General features: G+C 70.5%; 4 protein-coding genes across 5 annotated transcripts; 3 read left to right on the top strand and 1 right to left on the bottom strand.

Annotated features, from left to right (window-relative positions):
- Nucleotides 1-314: 314 nt before the first annotated feature.
- On the top strand, nucleotides 315-1,639 carry LOC115344980 (titin-cap). Its single transcript, XM_030023114.1, has 2 exons — nucleotides 315-772; nucleotides 1,355-1,639. Exons 1-2 carry the CDS (start codon nucleotides 330-332, stop codon nucleotides 1,608-1,610), a joined length of 699 nt encoding a protein of 232 aa, XP_029878974.1. The 5' UTR covers nucleotides 315-329; the 3' UTR covers nucleotides 1,611-1,639.
- Nucleotides 1,640-3,105: 1,466 nt separating this feature from the next.
- Nucleotides 3,106-5,081, top strand: PNMT (phenylethanolamine N-methyltransferase). The gene is made up of 3 exons (XM_030022806.2): nucleotides 3,106-3,285; nucleotides 3,502-3,709; nucleotides 4,612-5,081. Exons 1-3 carry the CDS (start codon nucleotides 3,132-3,134, stop codon nucleotides 5,045-5,047), a joined length of 798 nt encoding a protein of 265 aa, XP_029878666.1. The 5' UTR covers nucleotides 3,106-3,131; the 3' UTR covers nucleotides 5,048-5,081.
- A 510-nt stretch (nucleotides 5,082-5,591) lies between these two features.
- PGAP3 (post-GPI attachment to proteins phospholipase 3) lies at nucleotides 5,592-9,396 on the bottom strand. Its single transcript, XM_030023493.2, is given in 10 exon segments — nucleotides 5,592-6,228; nucleotides 6,682-6,886; nucleotides 7,005-7,141; nucleotides 7,263-7,324; nucleotides 7,495-7,557; nucleotides 8,041-8,085; nucleotides 8,087-8,194; nucleotides 8,267-8,364; nucleotides 9,197-9,332; nucleotides 9,334-9,396. Coding segments are annotated over 10 exon segments (981 nt in total). The 3' UTR covers nucleotides 5,592-6,164.
- Nucleotides 9,397-11,652: 2,256 nt separating this feature from the next.
- On the top strand, nucleotides 11,653-22,211 carry ERBB2 (erb-b2 receptor tyrosine kinase 2). Of its 2 annotated transcripts, none has more exons than XM_030022962.1 (27): nucleotides 11,653-11,812; nucleotides 14,674-14,825; nucleotides 14,915-15,101; nucleotides 15,380-15,517; nucleotides 15,629-15,697; nucleotides 16,251-16,363; nucleotides 16,443-16,584; nucleotides 16,678-16,794; nucleotides 16,986-17,112; nucleotides 17,192-17,265; nucleotides 17,350-17,440; nucleotides 17,525-17,724; nucleotides 17,819-17,951; nucleotides 18,071-18,161; nucleotides 18,244-18,404; nucleotides 18,498-18,545; nucleotides 18,671-18,809; nucleotides 18,918-19,040; nucleotides 19,123-19,221; nucleotides 19,307-19,492; nucleotides 19,582-19,737; nucleotides 19,864-19,939; nucleotides 20,037-20,183; nucleotides 20,276-20,373; nucleotides 20,450-20,620; nucleotides 20,862-21,135; nucleotides 21,238-22,211. In XM_030022962.1, exons 1-27 carry the CDS (start codon nucleotides 11,740-11,742, stop codon nucleotides 21,579-21,581), a joined length of 3,729 nt encoding a protein of 1,242 aa, XP_029878822.1. In that variant the 5' UTR covers nucleotides 11,653-11,739; the 3' UTR covers nucleotides 21,582-22,211. The 2 variants fall into 2 exon arrangements, with proteins under 2 accessions (XP_029878822.1, XP_029878823.1); XM_030022963.2 differs by lacking the exon at nucleotides 11,653-11,812 and adding an exon at nucleotides 12,273-12,368.
- Nucleotides 22,212-22,347: the final 136 nt, after the last annotated feature.

Raw genomic sequence — 22,347 nt, 5'->3', positions numbered from 1 at the left:
AATAGCCCAGCCTTGGGGGGGGGGCCTTACGGCCAGCACCCCCCTGCCCGCTCGCCCGGCACAGCCTGTCCCCGGCGGGGGGGGACACGCCGCGACAGGACCCCAGTGGCCCTTTGAGGGCAGCGGCAGGACCGCGGCCGTCGTGGGCCGCGTGGCACAGGGTAGCGCGGCCACCGTGTTGGCACCGGGCACCCGCAAAGCCGTTAACGCCTCCGGGGTCCGTCGTGTTTCGCTGGTCCCGGGGGACGGTGCCAGCGCCGCGGAGGGCAAGGAAAGGCCAGACGTGCCCTGGACCAGGGCCAGGGGGTCCTGCCTGCGCCATCACGTTGATGGCAGGATCTGCCCCACGTCCCCACGGGGGGGGGGGCACAGACCGGGGTCTGGGCTGCCACCGTAGGGTGGCAAATGGCCGGTGGGCACATGGGGCTGAGCGTGGCCGGACACACACACACGGGGTGACACACGTGTCTCCAGTGCCACCCCCTGCCCCCCCCCCCCCCCCCGGCTTGCCCCGAGGGGGCCCTTGGCACCCTCCCGTCCCCGCGGTGCCAGCAACACATCCCAAAATAGCCTCGGCGGGGCCATATAAGCGGGACGGGTGGGTGGGGGGGGCAGCGGCAACATGCTGGTGCCGAGTACGGTGGTACGCAGCGGGGGGGCTGCTTTCGGGTGCCCGCCTGGGCTGTCGTGTGCGGGAGGAGGACGTGGGACGTCGCGAGACGTTCAGTGCCGAATGGCTGGACCTGGAGCTCAGCACCCGGCCTGAGGATGGGTGAGGGGCACCGCCGCTGCTGGGGGGGGGGGGGGTGGGCAGGGGTGCTGGGGCTATAGGGGGCCACTGGGTGATTGAGGGTCCCCAAGGGCTGTGGGGTTTCCATAGGGTCTTGGGGCTATGGGGGGGGGGCTCCAAGGGTCCCCATGGGCAATGTGGCGGGGGGGGCTGCAGGGGGTCTCTGTGGGGTCATGGGAGTTCCAGGGAGGTGGGGTGGGTGTCCAAGGTGAACTGGGAGGGTCTCGGGGGTTCCTGTGGGGAGACGGGGGTCTTCACGGGGCTGAGGGAGGCTGGGCATCCACGTGGGAGTCTCCAGGGGTCCCCGTGGGGTGGGGGGGTCCCCGTGGGGCTGTGCAGGTCCTGAAGGGTCTCCAAGGGTCCCCATGGGGTTGGTGAGGCCGTGGGAGTCATGGGCACCTCCGGGGGGGGGGGTGGTGGTCCCCACGGGGTAGTGTGGGACGTGGGGGGGGTCTCCAGGGGTCCCCGCGGAGTGGGGTGGCCGCAGCAGGGCAGAACAGGACACGGGGGTCCCCGTGGGGTGCTGGATCCCGGCTCCCGCCCCCACGAGCCCCCCGTGCCCAGGTGGTGCCGGCGGGAGGTGGACGAGCAGCGCCGGGAGACGGTGGAGCATCGTGGGGAGATGCGGGTGCTGGAGCAGCGCTCGCCCTGGGGGCTGCTGCGGTTCGGATTCTTGGGGCAGCCCCTGACCCAGCACCTCCTGCCCTACGCCCGCACCTTGCCCCTACCCCTCTTCGCCCCCCCGGACCTCCGCGGTGCCAAGGCGGGGGTCCCCCGCACCCTCTCCCGCTCCCTCTCCCACGAGGCCCAGCGGGGTTGAGGGTGTCTGTGGGGATGGGGAAAGGGGGGGGGGGGAATTGGGGAGGGGGGGGGTGGGCAGGAGGCTGATGCTGGGGGGCGGCGGGGGGACCCAGACGCCTGGGTCCGCTCAGCCGCCCCGAAGAGGCAGCGCGGGAGGGTGGGGGCAGGTGGGGGTGGGCTCCCACTCGCCTGGGACCCCACTCCGCAGCGGGCGTCGTGGAAGCCGGCGGGGACGGGGTACCCACGGTTCGGGGGGCTCCCGGCAGCACCGAGCGCGACTCCGTTTCCCTGGCAAAGAGAAGGGGGTGCAAGGATGGGAAGCGCTGAAACCCGCCTGGGGCCGAATGGGGCCCTGGGGGGGCTGTGGAGGGGTGGGGGGGGGGGGGGGGGCTACGGCGGGGCACTCCGTGGAGTTGTACAAACGGTGGTCTTTGTATGGCAATAAAATGCCCGGTCTGGCCCAGTGGCGTCATTTCGGGGGGACGGGGAGGGGGTTTTGAGACCCCCCCACGGGGCGGTGTGGGGAGGGGGCAAGATTTAGCAGGAGAGGGACCCTGCTGGGGAATGGGGGAAACTGAGGCACACCGCCTTGCCGGCAGCTGGAGGGACCCAGGCGTTTTTTTGGGGGGGCTTGGGGGAGGGGGTAACCTTCTGCTTATATAACTGCCCCCCCCCCCCATTGCCAGCCCAGCCAGTGCCAGGGTTCGGGACGGACCCAGCGCCAGTGCCCAGATTAGCTGTTCCCGCCCGGCCGGATCCTGCTGTCCCTGGGCCACCGCCAGTCCCCGTCCCCTCCCTGTCCCCATCCCGTCCCTTTCCTCCCCATGAGCCGCCTGTCCCCCCCACCTTTGTCCACCTACCGCTCCAGCACAGACAGGATTCGGGATCTTTAACTGCCCGCCCCCCCCTTCCCTCTCCCCAGCCCCATAAGTGGGTCCCATCCTGCTCCTTATCCCAGGGTACTGGGAGTCCTGGGAGCTGGCAGGGTTGGTGGTGCCAGCTCCTGCCAGGGGCTGGGCTGAGGTCCAGCACGCTCAGCTCACTGGTGATTGAGGCATCAGGGGAAGCTCAGACAGGCCCCATCCTCATCCCAATCCTCTCCCCATCCCAATCCCTTCCCATCTCCATCCCATCCCCATCATGACCAGACCCTGTGCTGGGGTGGCACATGGCGGGGGGGGGGGGGGGTCACGGCCAGGACACCCACATCTCGGGGTGGGGAGAAGAGCAAAAGCTTCAGGACACAGCGACTGGAGCCAGGATTCCTGGATCCTTCCCCCCCCCGTTCAGGGAAGGCAGAAGAGCGTTATCGCTCAGCGCCGGGCCGAATCCGGCAGCGCTGGCGTCCAGCCGCGTCCCCCGGCCCTGGGGCGCTGGCACTAACCTGGTTATCCACGATGGATGGCCACCATCACCTCCGCGCCGGGCAGGACCATCGCTCACCGCAGCCACCCCCCCCCCCCCCCCCCCCCCCAAAGCCCAGCTGGGGATATAAGGCGGGTTTGGGGGTGGGCGGGCGCCACTGCCGCAGCCCCTCGCCATGAGCACCCTGGCCGCCCTCCGGGAGGGCTACCAGCACTTCGACCCCCGCGCCTACCTGCAGAACAACTACCTGCCCCCCCGGGCCGACTTCTCCTCCGAGGAGTTCGTGGTGCCTTGGAAGCTGCGATGCCTGGCCGAGACCTTCGCCAGTGGTGAGTGGCCAGGTGGGGAAACTGAGGCACGGGGTGGGACGGCACCCACCCTGCCCACTCCCCACCCTGGCTTGACCCCAGGGTCCATCTCCCCTCTCCCCACCACCCTCCCAGGATGGGACCCCCCCCTCCCCATCTCCCGTTGCCCCCATCCACCCACCGGTGCCCAGCTCGGTGTGGGACTCCCCCCCCCAGTGTCCTGCTCCCCCTCCCCAGGTGAGATCCACGGGCGCACGCTGATCGACGTGGGCTCGGGTCCCACCATCTACCAGCTGCTGAGCGCCTGCGACCACTTCGAGGAGATCGTGGCCACCGACTACCTGGCGGTAAACCGGGAGGAGCTGGGGCGCTGGGTGCGGGGGGAGCCCGGCACCTTCGACTGGAGCCCCTTCATCCAGCACGTCTGCAAGATCGAGGGACGCGGGTAGGGCTGCGTGGGGCCGGGGGGGGGCAGAGGGGGTGGCACACGCAGGGGGACCCCGGGCAGTGGGTGCCCCCGCGGTGGTGGGTGGTGCTGGGCCGGTCCCTGTGGATTCATGGCTGAGTGGCCCCACGGGATCACAGCCCCACGTCCCTGTGGACACTGGGCTGATCCCTGCAGGAGCGTGTCCCCGCATCCCATGGGATCAGAGCCCCATATTCCTGCAGATGCTGGGCTGATCCCTGCAGGAGCATGTTCCCAGATCCCATAGGATCACAGCCCCACAAATGCTGGACTGATCCCTGTGGGATTGTGCCCCCGCATCCCATGGGCTCACAACCCCACATCCTTGCAGATGCTGGGCTGATCCCTGCAGGAGCGTGTCCCCGCATCCCATGGGATCACAGCCCCACTGTCCCCGCATCCCATGGGATCACAGCCCCACTGTCCCTGAATCCCATGGGATCACAGCCCCATATTCCCACAGATGCTGGGCTGATCCCTGCAGGAGCATGTCCCCAGATCCCATGGGCTCACAGCCCCACATCCTTGCAGATGCTGGGCTGGTCCCTGTGGGATTGTCCCCTCACAGCCCCACATCCCTGTGGACGCTGGGCTGATCCCTGCGGGATTATGCCTCCGCAGCCCTCACAGACATTGGCCTGATCCCTGCAGGATCCTGTCCCCGTGTCCCTGTGAAAGTTGGGTTGATCCCTGCGGGATCCCAGCCCCACATACCCATGGGATCCTGTCCCCGTGGGTGCTGGGTCGATCCCTGTGGAATCCCGTCCCCACGTCCCTGCAGACGCTGGGCTGATCCCCGCAGGATCCCATCCCCGCATCCCTACGTGTGCCGGCCCGATCCCCAGGGGATCCCATCCCCGCTGACGCCCACCTCCCCGCAGGGAGCCCTGGCAGGAGAAAGAGCGTCGGCTGCGGGACCGGCTGAGCCGCATCCTGCCCATCGACGTCCACCGGCCGGACCCGCTGGGCGCCCCGTTGCGCCCGCCGGCCGACGCGTTGCTCTCCGCTTTCTGCTTGGAAGCCGTCAGCCCCGACCGCGCCGCCTTCGCCCGGGCGCTGGCACACGTGGGCTCGCTGCTGCGGCCGGGGGGCCACGCGCTGCTGCTGGGGGCTCTGGGGGAGTCCTTCTACCTGGCGGGGGCCGCCCGCCTGCCCGTGGTGCCGCTGGCGGAGGACGACGTCCGGACGGCGTTGACCGGCGCCGGCTTCGCCCTTCGCGACTTCCGATCCTACGCCATGCCGCCCGCCCTCCGCACCGGCGTGGACGACGTCGACGGCGTCTTCTTCGCCCACGCGCAGAAGCCGCTGGAGGCCTGAGGGACCCCCCCCCGCCCCTTACCATCACCCCAAAAGCCAGATTTTGTGCCCCCACAACCCGCCCCGCTGCTCCCCCGCCAATAAAGCCTGAGCTGCATGGCACAGCCTGGCATTGCCTCGGGGCTGCGGGGAGAGGGGGTGTCCCGGGGGGGGGGGGGGGGGGGGGCACCCATAGATCCTGCGGGGGGGGGGGGGGTCAGGGACCCGGGAAGGCAGAGGGGAAGCTGCGATGGGGGCTCAGGACAAGGTGAGGATGGGGTGGGTATGGGGCACACAGGGTTAAGGGGGGGGGGGGGCACACAGGGGGAATGGTGAGGAGTGGGGGGGGCACACAGGGCGAGAGAGGGTGGGAAATGGGGTGCAGGACAGGGCAGATATAGGGCGCACCACGGGGTGACGGCAAGGGGAATGGGGCGCAGGGCAGACACGGGGTGCAAGGTGGGGCTGGGGGGGTGGCACAGTGCAGGGGGGGGGCAGCCCGGCCGGGCACAGGGTGCCCCTGGGGCAGGGAGGGGGTACAGGGGGACAAGAGCGAGGCCCGGCGCAGGTTGAACTCAGCTTTATTCACATCCCACAACACACTCAGGCAAGGGGGGGCCGCACGCCCGGGGGGGCACAGCCCCTCTGGCAGAGGGGGGGCACCCCCAGCCCCAAGGCACCGCTCCAGCCCCACACATTACATGCCCCCCCCTGCAAAAGCCAGCCAGCAGCCAGCAGGTCCGAGCAAGGCCCCCCCACCGTGTGCACGCAGGCCCCCCCCGGCCGCCCACGTCCCCCCCCCCGGCACCACAGGCCCCAGCAGCCATTGCCACCTCGCGGCTGCCGGGCTCCACGGCAGGGAGGGCTCCTGGCTCAGCACCGGCAGCCGGGGGGGGGGACACCGGGGGGGGGGTTCGGCTGCCCTCGGCCCCTGTGCAACCGGCAGCGGGGACGCACACCCCCCCCGGACCCTGGGGAGGGGAGGTGGGGGGCACGGGGGGGCGTGGAGAGAAAAGCAAACCTCAGAAGGCAACTGGGGAAAGGAGCCCGTGGCCGGGGGGGGCCGGGGGTTCACTTGGCACAGGGCAGGGCAGGACCCCGGGGGGGCGTGAAGGGCCGTGCTCCCCCCCCGGCAGCTCTAGTCCGCTTTGAAGAGGTCAGAGTTGGCCTTCAGGAGGTAGAGGCTGTCATCCACCAGGAAACTGCGGAGAGGGAGGGGGGAGAGGTTGGGGCTGAGGGGGGGGGGGAATGACGGGGCGGGGGGGCCTCGGTTCCACAGCCCCACGGCCTTGGGGGAGGCCCCCTGTGGCTGTCAGTGCTGGGTGGGAAGGCAGGGGATCGGGGGAGCCCTGAACCCCCCCAGTGAGCCGGGCTAGCCCCCGAGGCTCTTGGGGAGCCGCGGCGGGGTCCCTCCAGCACCCCACGGGCAACAGGGGGGCCACCAGCACCCTGATTTCAAGAGGGGGGCACTGAGCATCCCACGGACCAAAGGGGGGCCCTTAGCACCCCAGTTTCAAGAGGGGGGCACCCAGCACAGCATGGGCAAGAGAGGGGCACCCAGCACCCTGTGGGAAAGACTGGAGTGCCCAGCACCCATATTTTAAGAGGGGGACCCCCAGCACCCATATTTTAGGGAGGAGGGGGGGGCCACTGACCTGTAGAAGAGGACGTTGAGGGGGATGGTGCCGATGTGCCAGAGCGCGTGGGCGTCCAGCACCCAGAAGAGGGGGGGGAAGTCGAGGAGCTCCAGCAGCGCCAGCGCCTGCAGCAGCAGCACCACGGCCGCGCACTTCCAGACGTGGGGCAGGCGCGGGCGGTTCCGCAGGCACCACCGCAACCACCACGCCAGGTTGAGGAGCCCTGGGAAAAGTTGGGGGGGGGGGGGGGGGGGGGGAAACAGGGAGAGGGGAGCACCCACCTGTGGGCACGGGTCCCCCCCAGCCAGCTCCAGACCCACAGCCCCCGGTCCCGGCCTCACCGATCGCCGCGTTCGCGGCCATGTTGTAGCCGTAGTCGAAGCGGACGAGGGTCAGGTAGGAGATGTGGCAGGCGAGGAAGAGGAGGAGGAAGGCCCTGAAGATGCTGATTAAGGCTGGCCGCTGCAGCCCCAGCGTCCTGGGGAGAGGGGTGAGGAGGAGGAGGAAAGGGTCGCTCACAGCCCCGGGGACCGGCCACTGTCGGTGTCCCCAGCACCCTGCCCCACGGCTCAGTGCCCCACGGTGCTGACGGGGCTCACCTGACGCAGCACAGGTACACAGAGTGCAGGATGACGGCCGAAGCGCAGAAATAGTCCAGTTTCTGCAGGATTGGGGCTGGGTGAGCCGTGCCGGCAGCTTGAGGAGGGACGGGGCTCCGGCACACAGCCCCCCCCCGCCCCGAGCGGGGCTGAACAACAGGACCCCAGCACTGGTTTGGGGACAGAGAGTGACGAACCCACAGACACACTCTGTTCTGGGGGTGCCACTCACCTCCGTCACAGCCGTGTCCCTCGTGTGGAAAACGGTGGACCAGAACCAGGCGTTTAAGGAGACCTGTGGGAGAGACGGCGTGAGAGGCGGAAACCCGAAGTGCCGGGGTGGGGAGAGGCTGAGCGGCCCCCGCTGCCAGCTAAGTGCCAGCTCCCCGGCTGGGTCACGTTCCCCCTCAGCAGCTCGTCAGCCTCATTAGGGAAGACGAGTGCCCTGAAAATTGGATGCGGAGGCGCCGGCGGCCGGGGCAGCGGCAGCAGCCGGAGCTGTGCGGGGTTTGCTGATCAGCTGGTTATTGCAAAGCCCTCGAGACTCGGTGCTCTGGCAGAGGATGCCCGGAAAGCGCTGCCGGCCCGGTGCCGCCCTGCCAGCGCAGGCTGTGCCCCAGAAAACCTCCCCATCACCCTGGCGGGGAGGGGGCCCCCACAGTAAGGGGAGACCATGGGGGCTGCAAGAAGACCCCCAGACAGAGCAGCGAGGATGTGGGGTGCAGCAAAGCCCCCCGGGGAGGGGAAGGGGAAGGGGAGGGGGGTTGTCACGGCTCACCCAGGCGAAGGCGACGCAGGTGGGGTACATGGGGGAGGCCGGGGGGGACGGCGGCTTTGTAGCGCAGCAGCATGACAAAGCTGGCCAGGCCGTTGAGGAAGGAGGCAAAGGCGGAGGCCGGCTCCTGGAAGAACAGGAACCGCGAGAAGGGCCACTGCAACGGAGAATGGCGATGTCAGCAAGCTGAGGGGGACCCCAACACCCCCCCCCAGCCCCCCCTGCTCACCTTGCCGTGGAACTGGGGCACCCTGTGGCCACCCTGGACGTAGAGCCGCACCGTCAGCCACATGCACTCGTACTTGCAGTCATCGCGGCAGGTCCAGCCTGCAGCCAGGGAGATGAGCGGTGGCGGGGGGGGGAGGCTGGTGCGGCCCCTGCCCTGGCCACTGAGCCCCCCGGTGCTCCAGTCCCTCCCAGTACGGACCATCAGGCAGCATGGTCAGACCACGATGGGTGCTGGGAGTGCCAGGACCCAGCTTGGGTTCACCCTGCACGGCTCGGGGACCCCCCTGCTGTGCTGGGTGCAGGCTGGGCACCTGGGCCTTCCCCAAGTGGCTCCCGGCACCATGGCCCAGCAACCCCCAGTATGGCCCAGTATCCCCTCAAATGGTCCAGTGACTCCCAAAACGCCCCAAAAGAGGCCAGCACCTCCCCCAGCAAAGTCCAGTGGCCCCCGGTAAGGCTCAGTGTCCCCCCCAGAACGGCCCAGTGACCCCCAGCATGGCCCAGCACACCCCAGTATCCCACTACGCAGCCCAGCGCCTCCCAGCATGACCCCAGAATGGCCCCAATAGCCACCAGCATGGTCCAGTGCCCACCAGTATAGCCCGAATGTTCCCCCCAGCACAGCCCCAGCACGGCCCAGTAACCCCCAGTGCAGAACCAGCATGGTCCAGTGATCCCCAGTGCCTCCCAGTACAGCCCAGCACCCCCAGCCCGGCCTCAGCACAGCCCAGTGCTCCCCAGTACGGCCCAGTGCCTCCCAGTCCGGCCCCACTCCCCGGCCCCGCCCGCCCAGCCACCCGGTGCGGAGGCGTGGCCTCTGAGAGGGGCGTAGCCTTCCCTAGAGGGCGTGGTCTCTTCGAGAGGCGTGGCCTGCCAGCTGTGGAGGCGTGACCCGGCCCGACAGCCAATGGGCGCGGGGAGGGGGCGGTACCTGTCAGGCCCATGTAGAGGGGTTGGCGGGCGCGGAAGTGCCGCAGCGCCGCCCCCGAGCAGTTCTGCCGCTCGCAGCGGCCCAGGCACTCGCGGTACAGCGGCTCCCGGTCCCCCTGCGAGCCCCGGGCCGGGCCCTGGCGCCGCCGCTGTCCCCAGCAGCAGCAGCAGCGCGGTCCGCGCCGCCCCGCCGGCCGCCATCGCCGCCCGGCCCGGCCACTTCCGGCCCACCCCGGAAACGGGGAGGGCGCGGGGCACCATGGGATATAGCGCCTCCGCCTTCCGCGGGGATGACGGGATACAGTCCCCCAGGGCGGGAGGCTCATGGGATATATCCTCCCTCGGCACTCTCTGCAGAGGCTCATGGGATATATCCCCCCACCCGCGCACAGTGTGTCCCGGGTGGGCTGCCGGGCCCCGGCGGAGGGGAGGCTGTGTGCGGGGGCCCCGGCGGCCTGTGGGGTTCGGGGCCAGAACAGAGCCCGGCGGCAGCACGGCCTGGTCTGCCTCCGCCTCGGGGTGGGCCGTGCAGGCCCCGACCATGCGGGACCCCGGGCAGGGGCCGTGGGCTGAGGACCCCGAGGCAGCCGCCCCCCCCCCGCGGGGTGCCAATGGCTGGGAACGGGGTGGGGGGGACACGGGGCGACGCTGTGTCCTCCCCCGGGGTGGTCGCTGTCCTGGCGTGAGGTGTCAGGCAGACGGGGGGGGGCCCAGACCCCGGCACTCAGGGCCCCTTCTCCGGCCTGGCCGGGGGTCGGCTCTCCCCTGGGGGGGCTGCGGGCGGCCACGGTGGAAGCAGGGGATGGGGTGGTCGATGGGGACATGGCAGGAAGAACCAGCCCCACGCGGGGGTCCTGTCAGGGCCACCCACCCCCCAACACGGCTGCTCCTGGCCACGATGCCCCCCGTTCTGCCCGGCTGGGGGGGTCGGGGGTCACCATTGTGGGGGACCCCATGCACCCAGGGCAGCAAGGTGCACCGGTGGCTTGTGCCCGGGGTGGGGGACAAACGCCAGCTCCAGGCCACCTCACTGGGGACCTGTTGAATGCGGCCAGGTTGCCCCCGTACCCCAGGACTGTCCCCGTACCCCGGGTCTGTCCCTGTACCCCAGGACTGTCCCTGTACCCCGGGTCTGTTCCCATATTCTGGGTCTGTGCCCATACCTCGGGACTGTGCCCGTACCCCGGGACTGTGCCCGTACCCCGGGTCTGTCCCCATATTCTGGGTCTGTTCCCGTACCCCAGGACTGTGCCCATACCTCGGGACTGTGCCCATACCCTGGGTCTGTCCCTGTACCCCGGGTCTGTCCCTGTACCCCGGGACTGTGCCCATACCCCGGGACTGTGCCCATACCCCGGGTCTGTCCCCGTATGCTGGGTCTGTTCCCGTACCCCGGGACTGTGCCCATACCTCGGGACTGTGCCTGTACCCTGGGTCTGTCCCCGTACCCCGGGTCTGTCCCCGTACCCCAGGACTGTCCCTGTACCCCGGGACTGTGCCCATACCCCGGGTCTGTCCCCGTATGCTGGGTCTGTTCCCGTACCCCGGGACTGTGCCCATACCTCGGGACTGTGCCTGTACCCTGGGTCTGTCCCCGTACCCCGGGTCTGTCCCCGTACCCCAGGACTGTCCCCGTACCCCGGGACTGTGCCCATACCCCGGGTCTGTCCCCGTATGCTGGGTCTGTTCCCGTACCCCGGGACTGTGCCCATACCTCGGGACTGTGCCTGTACCCTGGGTCTGTCCCCGTACCCCGGGTCTGTCCCCGTACCCCAGGACTGTCCCTGTACCCTTGGTCTGTCCCTGTACCCCGGGTCTGTCCCCGTACCCCAGGACTGTCCCCGTACCCCGGGACTGTGCCCATACCCCGGGTCTGTCCCCGTATGCTGGGTCTGTTCCCGTACCCCGGGACTGTGCCCATACCTCGGGACTGTGCCTGTACCCTGGGTCTGTCCCCGTACCCCAGGACTGTGCCCGTACCCCGGGTCTGTCCCCGTACCCCAGGACTGTCCCCGTATCCCATGTCTGTCCTCATAGCCCGGGTCTGTCCCTGTACCCCACGTCTGTCCCCATACCCTGGGACTGCCTCTCGGTGCCAGGCCTGTGCCCGCCCCCCACCCGCCGGGACTGTCCCCCCCAAACCCAGGAGCAGCATCACCGTCCCCGTCCCCCTTCCCCTGCACCGGTGACCGGGCTCGTTGTCCGTTTCCTCCCCCCCCCCGCCCCCATCCAGGCGACCCCACGGCGAAGCCTCCGCACCCCCCGCTCCGCACCGGGACCGCAGGAGAACCCTGGTGGGGGGGAGCACCGGGGGGGGGGGCCCTCCGGGAGCGCGCGGGGGCGGCGGGAGCGCGCGCGGGGGGGGGGGGGGCGTGGGGCGGCGGGCGGGCGCGCCCTCGCCCGGGGCCGGGTCCGGGTCCGGGAGCGCGGCGCGGCCCCGCGAGGCGGAGCCCGGGAGCGGCGGGAGGCGGCGGCTCCGCACCGCAAACTTTCCCGGAGCGGCCGGGGGGGGGGGGCCATGGGCCGCGGCCCGCGTTGAGCACCATGATCCCCGCCGGAGGCTGCCTCGGCGCCGGGCTGCTGCTCGCCGTCCTCTGCCCCGCCGCCGCCGCCGAAGGTGGGTCCCACCGGGACAGCGCGGGGGCGGGGGGGGGGGGGGGGCACACACACACTCACGACACCGGGGAACGGGAGGACACCGGGAATCGGGAGGACACCCGGCCGCGGGAGCGTCCCCTCGGCGGCGGGACTTTGTGCAAAGTTTTGCACCGGAGCGACCGGCACCGGGGAGGGGGGGGACACCGAGGGGGGGACCGGGGGGGGGGGGGGTGCGGATCGGGAGGTACCGGGGTGCGGTGTGCGCGGGGGCTGCTCGGTTGAAAGTGACGGGACCGTCCCGTGTCCCTCCCCGGTCCCCCCCCCCCCCCGGTTCTCCCCGCCGCGGGCAGCGCGTCCCCGGCGGCCCCACGCCGCCATCGCCCGCAGGGGCTGGGGGACGGACTGGGCTGGACTGGGAGGCGCTGGGCCGGACGGGGCTGCCCTGCCCGCTGTGCCCCGGCCCCCCCCCCCCCCCCCCCGAACGGGACGAGCCTCGGGTCCGCTGCCCCGGGAGGAGTTTGGGGGACACCCCCCCCATACACACTCCCCGGCTGCAGGCGCTCCCAAGGGCTCCGGTAACGTCTGGGGAAACGGGAACGGGGGGACCCCAACTTCTCGGGGTTCCCTTCCCCGGAACCACGGGAAGGTTTTGGGGTGCAGGGCAGGGAGCCGTGGGGTGCTGGGGCAGGCGCGGTGCCCGACGGAGCGGGTAGGTGGGTGGGTGGGTGGGTGGGTGAGTGGGTGCGTCCCCGTCGCTCCCATCCACATTCTCGACGTGCCGCACCCTGCCCAGCCCGGGAGAGCGGCCGGGGAGGGAGCGGGAGCAGCCTGGACAGGAGCCCTGCCTTGTCCCGAGGCCTCGGCCGGGCACAAGGGAACGGGGCTGGCAGGGGACGAGGGACAGCAGGGGACGGGGCTGGTGACCCCAAAGTTGGCATCAGCAGCCCCCAAAATGACCGGTGGGATTTAACCCCGCTGCCTGCTCCGGGCCTGCCCGCTGCCTCCATGCCAGCCCAGTTTTGGGGGGTAGGTCTGGCACTGGTGGGGTTTTGGGAAGCAAATGCCTGGTGGGGCTGAGCCGGTGCAGGGTCGTGGGGCAGGGACGTGGGGACTCGCCGGGGGGGGGGGTCTCCGCTCCCGGCACCCCACGGCTCGCCCCGCTCAGAGGGTCTGTGCCGGGGGAGCTCCCGGCTCCAGACTGGGGACACACTGGTGTGCCCCCACAGCCCCAACCCCGTCCCTGGGGTCGGATCCGTGTGCTGGCCGGGAGGCGTTGACCGGCAGCCCCAGCTCCGGGAGCACCGGACCTGGGGCAGCCCCAGGGGCACGTGGCCGATGGGCTTTGCCAGACACCTCGGCGGCTGCCTGCGGGCAGACGGGGCGATCCGTGGTGGCCCTTCCCACCAGAGCGAGCCAGGCAGGATGGATCATTGACTGCCCTTCCCGGTGCCCGGCCAGGGACCCGGAGGAGCAGGCAGGGCCGAAGCCCACGGGACGGAGCCGGGATCCCACCAGGATCTGGCCCTGCCGCCGCTCGCCCGTCCCGCCTGCCCTTCGCCCTGGGAAAGCTCTCGGCATCCTCTGCCCGCGCCGCGGGGCAGGTGGAAGGCAGACCTTGAGCTTTGGCCGCCTGCCGCAACGGCGCGGTTTCCTCCCCGGGGGTACGGGGGGGGGGGGGAGACCCTCCGCTGCACGGCCAAGGCCACCGCGGTGGGGTGAGAGCTGAACCCCAAATTCGGAGAGCGTCTTCCTCCCTGGCTTTGCTTGTGGCGGGGGGGGTTCTCCCTGGCTCGGCGGCCCTGGAACAGGCAGAGGAGGTGGCTGCCAGCCTGGTCCCCCGGCCATGAGGCTGTGCGGGCAGCTGCCGGCACCGGGGGCTGTCACTCAGCCGCGGCACGGCCGGCAGCCCCCTCCAGCCGGGGACCGGGACGCCAAACCCCTGCCCTGGGCAGAGGGCAGGGCACGGCTGCCTGACCCCCGTGTGCCTCGGTGTCCCCCTGCCCCGTGCCCGGGGAGGGGACGGTGACGCCGGAGCCGTGCCGGGGTCAGTGTCGGAGCCGGATTGGGGTCTTGTGTGTCGGGGTGGGGGGGGGGTGTCACCCCGGCGTGGTGGCGGGGTGCCGGGGGCTGCGGGCGCGCCGGGGCTGGGCCGTGCCCGCCAGCCCTGCGTCACCGCTGCTCCCCAAACACGCCCGACCTGAAAAGGCGGTTCTTGCTGGGAGCGGGCGGCCGGGGGCCCCGTGCCACCCGCGGCCGTGACTCACCAGCCCGGCCCAGGGCGGGCTCCTGCACCCCCCCACCCCGCATCCCCCCCCCACCACCCGACCCGATGCCCCGGGGATGGTCTCACGGCCACCAGCAACCCCCCCGTGGGATGGGGCCGGCCAGGCTCCGGCAGCAGCCGTCGCCGCTGCTCAACAATCGGGTCTTGTCTTGGCGTGGGGCCCCCCCCCCACACACACCCACCGCCGGCGTGGGCAGAGCATTCCTGCCCGCGGCCCCCCGCTCCGGCCCCCCCCGGCACGGCCGGGTCTTACGGGTCCCAGCCTGGCCCCCCCCCCCCAGCAGCACCCGAAGCCCACCGCGGGCACGGGGCGACGTCGGGCCCTCGGCCGTCCCTCGTGCCGGGGCCTGGTGCCAAAGCGGGAGCAGCTTCGCCGCGTGCCGGGGTGGGAGCCGAGGGGGGGGGGGAGCGGCGATCCAGGAAGCCCATCGGAAGCTGTTGGAAGCAGCCCCGGAGATAAACGGCCGCCGCCGGATCCCGCAGCGTTTCCTGCGGAGGCCGGTGCCGCCGCCGCCGCCGGCTCTCGGTTTCCCGCGGGGGCGAGGATGGGCCAGGCGAGGGGAACCCGCTGAGCTCCCGCTCCCCCGTCCCCGCAGTCTGCACGGGCACCGACATGAAGCTGCTGCGTCCCTCCAGCCCCGAAAGCCACTACGAGACCCTGCGGCACCTCTACCAGGGCTGCCAGGTGGTGCAGGGCAACCTGGAGCTCACCTACCTGCCCCCCGACGCCGACACCACCTTCCTCAAGGTGCGCAGGGTGGGGAACACCCCGGGGTGGTGGCGGGGGTCCGGCCGGCCCCTCACCCCCCCGTCCCCCCGTCCCCCCCCCATCCCCAGGATATCAAGGAGGTGCAGGGCTACGTGCTGATCGCGGAGAACCAAGTGAGCCGGCTGGAGCTGCGGAGCCTGCGCATCATCCGGGGGACGCAGCTCTTCCAGGAGCGTTACGCCCTGGCCGTGGTGGGCAACGCCGGCCCCGCCGGCACGCCGGGGCTGCGCCAGCTCGGCATGCGGCACCTCACAGGTCGGGGGTCCCTCCCCCGGGGTGCTCGGGGCTGCGGGTTGCTGCTGCTGGGGGTGGGAGCTGACGGGTCTTGCCTGGGGTGGGCGCACGGGGCTGCCGGTCCTGCCTGGGGCTGCCAGTCCCCAGTATAGCCCCTGCCCTGCCCGGGGCTGGGTGGTCCCCGTGGGGTGGCAGGTCCCCCATCCAGGGCTGGGTGTCCCCATGGGGCTGCAGGACCCCCCTCCATCCCCATGCTGATATGCCCCCCCGCCCCCCCCCCCAATGCTGTCCCTGCACAGAGATCCTGAAGGGGGGGGTGCGCATCGAGAGGAACCCCCAGCTCTGCTTCCAGGAGACCATCCTGTGGTCCGACATCTTCCACCGGCACAACGAGCTCCGCGGAGAGACCCGGGTGGAGAGCACCCGCAACCGCAGCTGTGAGCACTGGCACCCCAGCGGGGCGGGGGGGTTTTACCCAGGGAGGGGGTCCGGGGGTTGCCATTACCCCACGGCATTTGCCCGCTCACGGCTCCCCCCCCCCGGCACAGGTCCCGACTGCCGGGCGTTGTGTGCCGAGGGGCACTGCTGGGGCGAGGGGCCGCAGGACTGCCAGACGCGTGAGTACGGGGCCCGCAGCCAGCTCTGCCCCCCCCAGGGACCCCCAAAGCCCCTGCTCTGTGGGGTCCTTCAAAATCCCTAGGACACCCCCCCCCTTTGCATGTCCCTGCCCCATTGACCCCTACTTGCCACCTAAATCCTGGCCCCAGAGACCCCCTGGACCTTCCACTTGCCCCCCCCAACTCCCCATGGGCTCCCCAGAATCCCTGCTCTGGAGACCCCCACTTGTCCCCCTAAATCCCCGTCCCGTTGACCCCTACTTGGCACCCAAATGCCTGCCCCAGAGACCCCCAAAATCTCTGCCCCGGGGGCCTCTGCTTACACCCCCAAATCCCTGCCCTGGGGTTCCCCACTTGCCCCCCCCAGATCCCTGCCCCACTGTCCCCGCTTGGCGCCCGAATCCCCACCACAGGGACCCTCCCAGCTCCCTGCCCTGGGAACCCACCTACCCCCCCAGCTCCTCATCCTGGGGACCCCCACATCCCCTGGAGCGGGGGGGAGCCACCGTCAGGGTCCCCGTTCCCCACCGTGTCCCTCTCCCCCCCCCCTCAGTGACCAACAGCATCTGCCACGGCTGCCCACGCTGCAAGGGCACGAAGCCGACCGACTGCTGCCACGAGCAGTGTGCCGCCGGCTGCACCGGCCCCAAGCACTCCGACTGCCTGGTGTGTACCGGGGACGGGGTCCCGGGGGGGGTGTACGGGATGCCGGAGTCTCACGCCAGCTGTTGTCCCCCTCCTCAAGGCGTGCTTGAACTTCAACCGGAGCGGGATCTGCGAGCTGCACTGTCCCCCCCTCGTCATCTACAACTCGGACACCTTCGAGTCGGTGCCCAACCGCGACGGGCGCTACACCTTCGGTGCCAGCTGCGTCAGCCAGTGTCCCTGTGAGTGCCATGCCGGCTCTGGGGGGGGGGGGGCAGTGTCCAGTGCCGAACCGCTGTGGCCTTGACCTCCCCCTCTGCCCCCCCCCCCCCCAGATAACTACCTCGCAACGGAGGTGGGGTCCTGCACCCTCGTGTGCCCCCAGAACAGCCAGGAGGTCACGGTCAACAACGTCCAGAAATGCGAGAAGTGCAGCAAACCCTGCCCGGAGGGTGAGCAGGCCCCCCGGCGCCTAAGGGGGGTTGGTTCTGGGGACCCCAAGGGGGTGTGGGGGGTGCTGGCTATGACCGGGGGGGGGGGGGTGTCCCTCCATGGCCAGCGGGGCAGGAGCAGTGAGTGTTTTGGGGGGAGCGGGGGTCCCAGCAGAGCACCCCAGCCCTGCTGTCCCCGTCCCCCCCCCCAGTGTGCTACGGGCTGGGAGTGGATTTCCTCAAGGGCGTCCGCGCCGTGAATGCCTCCAACATCCAGCACTTCGCCGGCTGCACCAAGATCTTTGGCAGCCTGGCCTTCCTGCCCGAGACCTTCGCTGGGTAAGTTCCTTGTCCCCCCCCCCCAAGCCTGTGGGCAGCTGCCGGGACCCCCCCCCAACCTCTCTCCCATCCCTGGCAGGGACCCCAGCACCAACACGCCGCCCCTGGACCCCAAACTGCTGCGGATCTTTGAGAGCCTGGAAGAGCTGACGGGTGAGCGCGGAGGGAGCCAGGGGCTGGGGGCTTTGGATGCAGGGATGGGGGGGACACAGGTTGGTGACGCTCGGCTCCCCACAGGCTTCCTCTACATCGCCGCCTGGCCGCCCGATTTGCAGGACCTGGGCGTCTTCCAAAACCTGCGGGTCATCCGGGGCCGCGTGCTGCACAAGTGAGCGGGGACGGGGACGCGGGGTGGGGGGACACGGGGTGGTGGTGGTGGTCTGCACGCGTTCACCCGGCGGTGTCTCGGCAGCGGCGCCTACTCGCTGACGCTGCGGGACCTGGCGGTGCGGGCGCTGGGGCTCCGCGCCCTGCAGGAGATCAGCAGCGGGATGGTGCTCGTCCACCACAACCCCCAGCTCTGCTTCCTCCAGAAGGTGCCGTGGGGCAGCATCTTCCGTAACCCCCGCCAGCGCCTCTTCCAGACCCACAACAAGCCCCCCGAACAGTGCGGTAAGCAGCACCCATGGGGGATGGGGTTTTGGGGGGGGGGGGGGAGCTGGCGGACAACCCCCCCGCCGCCGTCGCTCACGGTGCTCCCCTGCAGAGAGCGAGGGGCTGGTCTGCTTCCACCTCTGCGCCCACGGGCACTGCTGGGGCCCCGGTCCGACCCAGTGCGTCGCCTGCGAGCGGTTCCTGCGCGGCCAGGAGTGCGTCGCCTCCTGCAACCTCCTGGACGGGTGAGCGGCGAGCACTGGGGACGGCGGGCAGAGCCCCCCCCCCCCCCCCCCCCCCCCCCCGCTGCAGGGGGTCCGGGACCCCATCACTGCACCCACCCCATGGTCCCTTCGCCCTGCAGAGCCGTCCGGGAGCACGCCAACGGGACGCGGTGCCTGCCCTGTCACCCCGAGTGCCAACCCCAGAACGGCACCGAGACCTGCTTCGGATCGGTGAGGATGGGGAGGGATGTGGGGGGGTGGCCCTGGACCCCTGTGTCCCTTACACACCCCCCCCTCACACCTCTCCCCGCAGGAGGCAGACCAGTGCGTGGCTTGCGCCCACTACAAGGACGCGCAGCAGTGCGTGCGGCGCTGCCCCAGCGGGGTGAAGGCGGACGCCTCCTTCGTGCCCGTCTGGAAGTACCCGGACGAAGACGGCATCTGCCAGCTCTGCCCCACCAACTGCACCCACTCGTGAGTCTTGGGGGGGGTTGGTGGGGTACGGCCGGCCATGGGGTCGCGGGGGGCTGCTGACAGGGGGGCTGCTGCTGCACACTCTGTCCCCAGGTGCACGATCCGGGATGAGGACGGCTGTCCCGTGGACCAGAAGCCAAGGTACGAGCGCGGGTGCCCAGTGCCACCCTGATTCCCACCCCTCTGGGCGCTGGGGGGGGGCTCCTCCGGCCGGGACCCCTACCCTGTTACCATCTCCCCCACCCCGGTCACGTCCTATCCCGCAGCCAGGTGACGTCCATCATCGCCGGCGTGGTGGGGGCTCTGCTGGTTGTCGTCCTCCTGCTCATCACCGTCGTCTGCGTCAAGCGCCGGCGGCAGCAGGAGCGGAAGCACACCATGCGGCGCCTGCTGCAGGAGACCGAGGTGGGGACGCCGGGACTCGCGGCTCTTCCAGAGGGGGATGGACCCCCAGTGCCGGGGGGGTGCCAGGAGCCTGGCCCCGGCCCCCCCTCACCCGTCTGTGCCCCGCAGCTGGTGGAGCCATTGACGCCCAGCGGGGCCCTCCCCAACCAGGCTCAGATGCGGATCCTGAAGGAGACGGAGCTCAAAAAAGTGAAAGTCTTAGGCTCCGGTGCTTTCGGCACCGTCTACAAGGTGAGGGGTGGGGGGTGCCGCCGCCAGCGGGTTGGGACCTTCCCCTCTCCGCACCCCTTCACCCATGTTCCCCCTCCCTCAGGGCATCTGGATCCCCGACGGGGAGAGCGTGAAGATCCCAGTGGCCATCAAGGTCTTGCGAGAGAACACGTCGCCCAAAGCCAACAAGGAAATCCTGGACGTGAGTGCGCCAGCGGTGCCGGCGGGTGAGCGGTGCCAGCGGCAGCCCCCATCCAGCCTGACCGCCCCCCCAACCCTGCCTGCAGGAGGCTTACGTGATGGCAGGGGTGGGCAGCCCCTACGTGTCCCGGCTGCTGGGCATCTGCCTGACCTCCACGGTGCAGCTGGTGACACAGCTGATGCCCTACGGCTGCCTCCTGGACTACGTGCGGGAGAACAAGGACCGCATCGGCTCCCAGGACCTGCTCAACTGGTGTGTGCAGATCGCCAAGGTAGGACGGGGGGGGGTCCAGGGGGACCTGGGGGCGGGGGTCACAGTGGGAAGCGGGGCCGGAGCCAGCCTGACACGTGCCACCCCCAGGGGATGAGTTACTTGGAGGAGGTGCGGCTGGTGCACCGGGACCTGGCCGCTCGCAATGTCCTCGTCAAGAGCCCCAACCACGTCAAGATCACCGACTTCGGGCTGGCCCGGCTGCTCGACATCGATGAGACCGAGTACCACGCTGACGGCGGCAAGGTGGAGCTTGTGGATGCAGGGACAGAGTGATGGGGACCATGATGCTTCCCCTCAGGGACAAGCAGACCACACCCCCCCCCCCCCCCGGGCCAAGTCCTGCTCACTTCTCTGTCCTCCCTGTCCCAGGTCCCCATCAAGTGGATGGCGCTGGAGTCCATCCTCCGCCGGCGCTTCACGCACCAGAGCGATGTCTGGAGCTACGGTATGTCGGGGCGGCCCCATCCCTGGGCTGGGGACCGTGGGGGGTGCACAGTGGGGCCTGGGGCATCACTCACCCCTGTCCCCGTTCCCCCCCCCAGGTGTCACCGTGTGGGAGCTGATGACCTTCGGGGCGAAACCCTACGACGGGATCCCCGCCCGGGAGATCCCCGACCTGCTGGAGAAGGGCGAGAGGCTGCCGCAGCCGCCCATCTGCACCATTGACGTCTACATGATCATGGTGAAATGTACGGGGGAGGGGGACAAGGACACGGCACGGGGACAGGGTGCCACGGTAGCACCTCATTCCCGGCCCTTACGGTGCCCGGCTCTGCCCCAGGCTGGATGATCGACTCCGAGTGCCGGCCCAAGTTTCGGGAGCTGGTCACCGAGTTCTCCCGCATGGCCCGGGACCCCCAGCGCTTTGTGGTCATCCAGGTATGCAGGTCCCCGGGGGTCCTGTCACCCTGCCGGCACCTCGGTGCAAGCACTGACCCGCTGCCCTCACCCCCAGAACGACATGGTCGGGCTGCCCGGCTCCATCGACAGCACCTTCTACCGGGCCCTGCTCGAGGAGGAGGACATGGATGACCTGGTTGACGCCGAGGAGTACCTGGTCCCTCACCAGGGCTTCTTCAGCGCCGAGACCTCCACCACCTACCGCAGCCGCATCTCCTCCACGCGGGTAGGTGGGATGGGGAAGGGGGGGGGGCCAGGCAGGAGCCCCCCGCTTTCCTGGCAGAGCTGTGGGGTGACCCGGTGCTGGGGCAGCCCAGGGCAAGGCTGCAGCTGTGTCTGTGCTGGGGAGATGTGGGGTGCAAAGCCCCCCCCCCATGCACTGCCTTGAGACCCCGTCTGCGGGCACCAGGACAGCGTCCTCGGTGTGGGCTGCGAGTGCCCAACTCTGTGCCTTCTCCTGCACCCAGAGCACGGCGGAGACCCCGGCCGACGTGGAGGAGGGCGAGGGCTTGGCCGCCTTCCCCTTCCCCCCCCAGGGCCTGGCAGAGGGTCCGGAGAGCCCCGTGCCGGAGGTGCCGGAGGGGGACGGCGGGGTCAAGGTGGCCCTGCAGAGCCCGTCGGTGCGGGAGCCCAGCGCCCTGCCGCGGTACAGCGAGGATCCCACCGGGCTGACGGCCGAGGAGAGCGAGGGCCTGGACCCCGAGGGCTTCACCGCCCCGGCCCCCCGCACCGCCATGCCAGGTAGGGAGAGGACGGGGGGACCCTGTGGAAGGGGGGGCTGCCTGCCCACCCCATCACCCAGCCCGGCCGCGGTGTTCCCTAACTCATCCCTCGACCCTGCAGAGTACGTGAATCAAGCCGGGGAGCAGCGGTCCCCACCCCGGCACCCCCGTGCACCCCCATCCCCGCCAGACAAGCCCAAAGGGCACCAGGGTAAGAACGGGCTCATCAAGGAAGCCAAGCACCCTTTCCCGGGACCCTTCGGCCATGCCGTGGAGAACCCCGAGTACCTGGCACCCCCCGGCCCGCCTGCCCCCGGCCCCTTCAGCCAGGCCTTCGACAACCCCTACTACTGGAACCAGGACCCCCCCAAGACCGGTGGTCCTGAGGGCGGCCCCGGCACGACGTCCACGGCTGAGAATCCCGAGTACCTCGGACTGGCCGGACCCGACGACGCGGCTGCGTAGGGCCGAGCCGTGGAGAGACCCCCCCCCCCCGAATCTGCTGAGGCAGGTTGGGGAGGGACAGCATGCAGTGAGCTGCGGATGCGGGGCCGGCGGCTGTCCCCTCTGCCCCGGGGGGCATCCATGCTAACGCCGTGGGGTGACACCAGCCACGGAGGGCTGGGAGAGCTCAGGACGCTGTAGGACAGCGCGGCAGCAAGTGTGGGGACAGAGAGAGGTCACCCTTCGTGCCAGGTGCTGCTCTGGGCCCCCCCCCCAGAGCTGGGCATCGGCAAGGGTGACCCGCAAGCTGCGCTGAGCCGGACGGTGCTCAGATTGCAACTGGGAGCAGCCCAGGGAGCTCAGCCCCAGCATGGCCTGGAGAAGGACAGCCTGTCACCATCACCCCAAAGGCTCCTCCACCACCAACCACCTCTCCAGGGCTGTCCCGGTCCGGCTCATCCCGTGAACGTCGCCGCCGCCACCACCGCCCTCCTCCCCCGGCGCCCCAGTTGCGCCGGGACACACGGACTTGCACTGAGAGCAGGCGGACGCTGGGCTCGCGCCCCGGCTCCTCCTGGATTCTTTTGAAGCCGACTGTATCGCACCGAGATGTATATTTGATAATTGTACATTGTTTTTTTTTTTTTTCTACTCCTCTTGTCTGTGTGATTCCCCCTTCTCCGGTGCTGGCGCAGCTCCCAGAGACCATCGCGTCCCTTCCCTCCTGGCCTCAGCTGCCACCACCCAAGGAGGCAGCGAAGGGCAGGACCTGCTTACCTGGAGGGTA

This window comes from Aquila chrysaetos, chromosome 8 (assembly GCF_900496995.4).
Source record: "Aquila chrysaetos chrysaetos chromosome 8, bAquChr1.4, whole genome shotgun sequence".
NCBI classification, from domain to species: Eukaryota; Metazoa; Chordata; class Aves; order Accipitriformes; family Accipitridae; genus Aquila; species Aquila chrysaetos.
Note: the sequence above shows the minus strand (reverse complement) of the source record. Positions and strands in the feature narration are given on the sequence as shown.

What these genes read in the sequence shown, in the direction of transcription:
- LOC115344980 (XM_030023114.1), top strand. Translation starts at nt 330, where the DNA reads ATGGCAGGATCTGCCCCACGTCCCCACGGGGGGGGGGGCACAGACCGG. An exon ending in AGCACCCGGCCTGAGGATGG is followed by an intron (nt 773 to 1,354) that starts GTGAGGGGCACC and finishes CCCCGTGCCCAG; the next exon opens with GTGGTGCCGGCGGGAGGTGG.
- PNMT (XM_030022806.2), top strand. Translation starts at nt 3,132, where the DNA reads ATGAGCACCCTGGCCGCCCTCCGGGAGGGCTACCAGCACTTCGACCCC. An exon ending in GGCCGAGACCTTCGCCAGTG is followed by an intron (nt 3,286 to 3,501) that starts GTGAGTGGCCAG and finishes CCCCCTCCCCAG; the next exon opens with GTGAGATCCACGGGCGCACG. An exon ending in TGCAAGATCGAGGGACGCGG is followed by an intron (nt 3,710 to 4,611) that starts GTAGGGCTGCGT and finishes ACCTCCCCGCAG; the next exon opens with GGAGCCCTGGCAGGAGAAAG.
- ERBB2 (XM_030022962.1), top strand. Translation starts at nt 11,740, where the DNA reads ATGATCCCCGCCGGAGGCTGCCTCGGCGCCGGGCTGCTGCTCGCCGTC. An exon ending in CAAGCCCCCCGAACAGTGCG is followed by an intron (nt 17,725 to 17,818) that starts GTAAGCAGCACC and finishes GCTCCCCTGCAG; the next exon opens with AGAGCGAGGGGCTGGTCTGC. An exon ending in CCAACAAGGAAATCCTGGAC is followed by an intron (nt 19,222 to 19,306) that starts GTGAGTGCGCCA and finishes CCCTGCCTGCAG; the next exon opens with GAGGCTTACGTGATGGCAGG.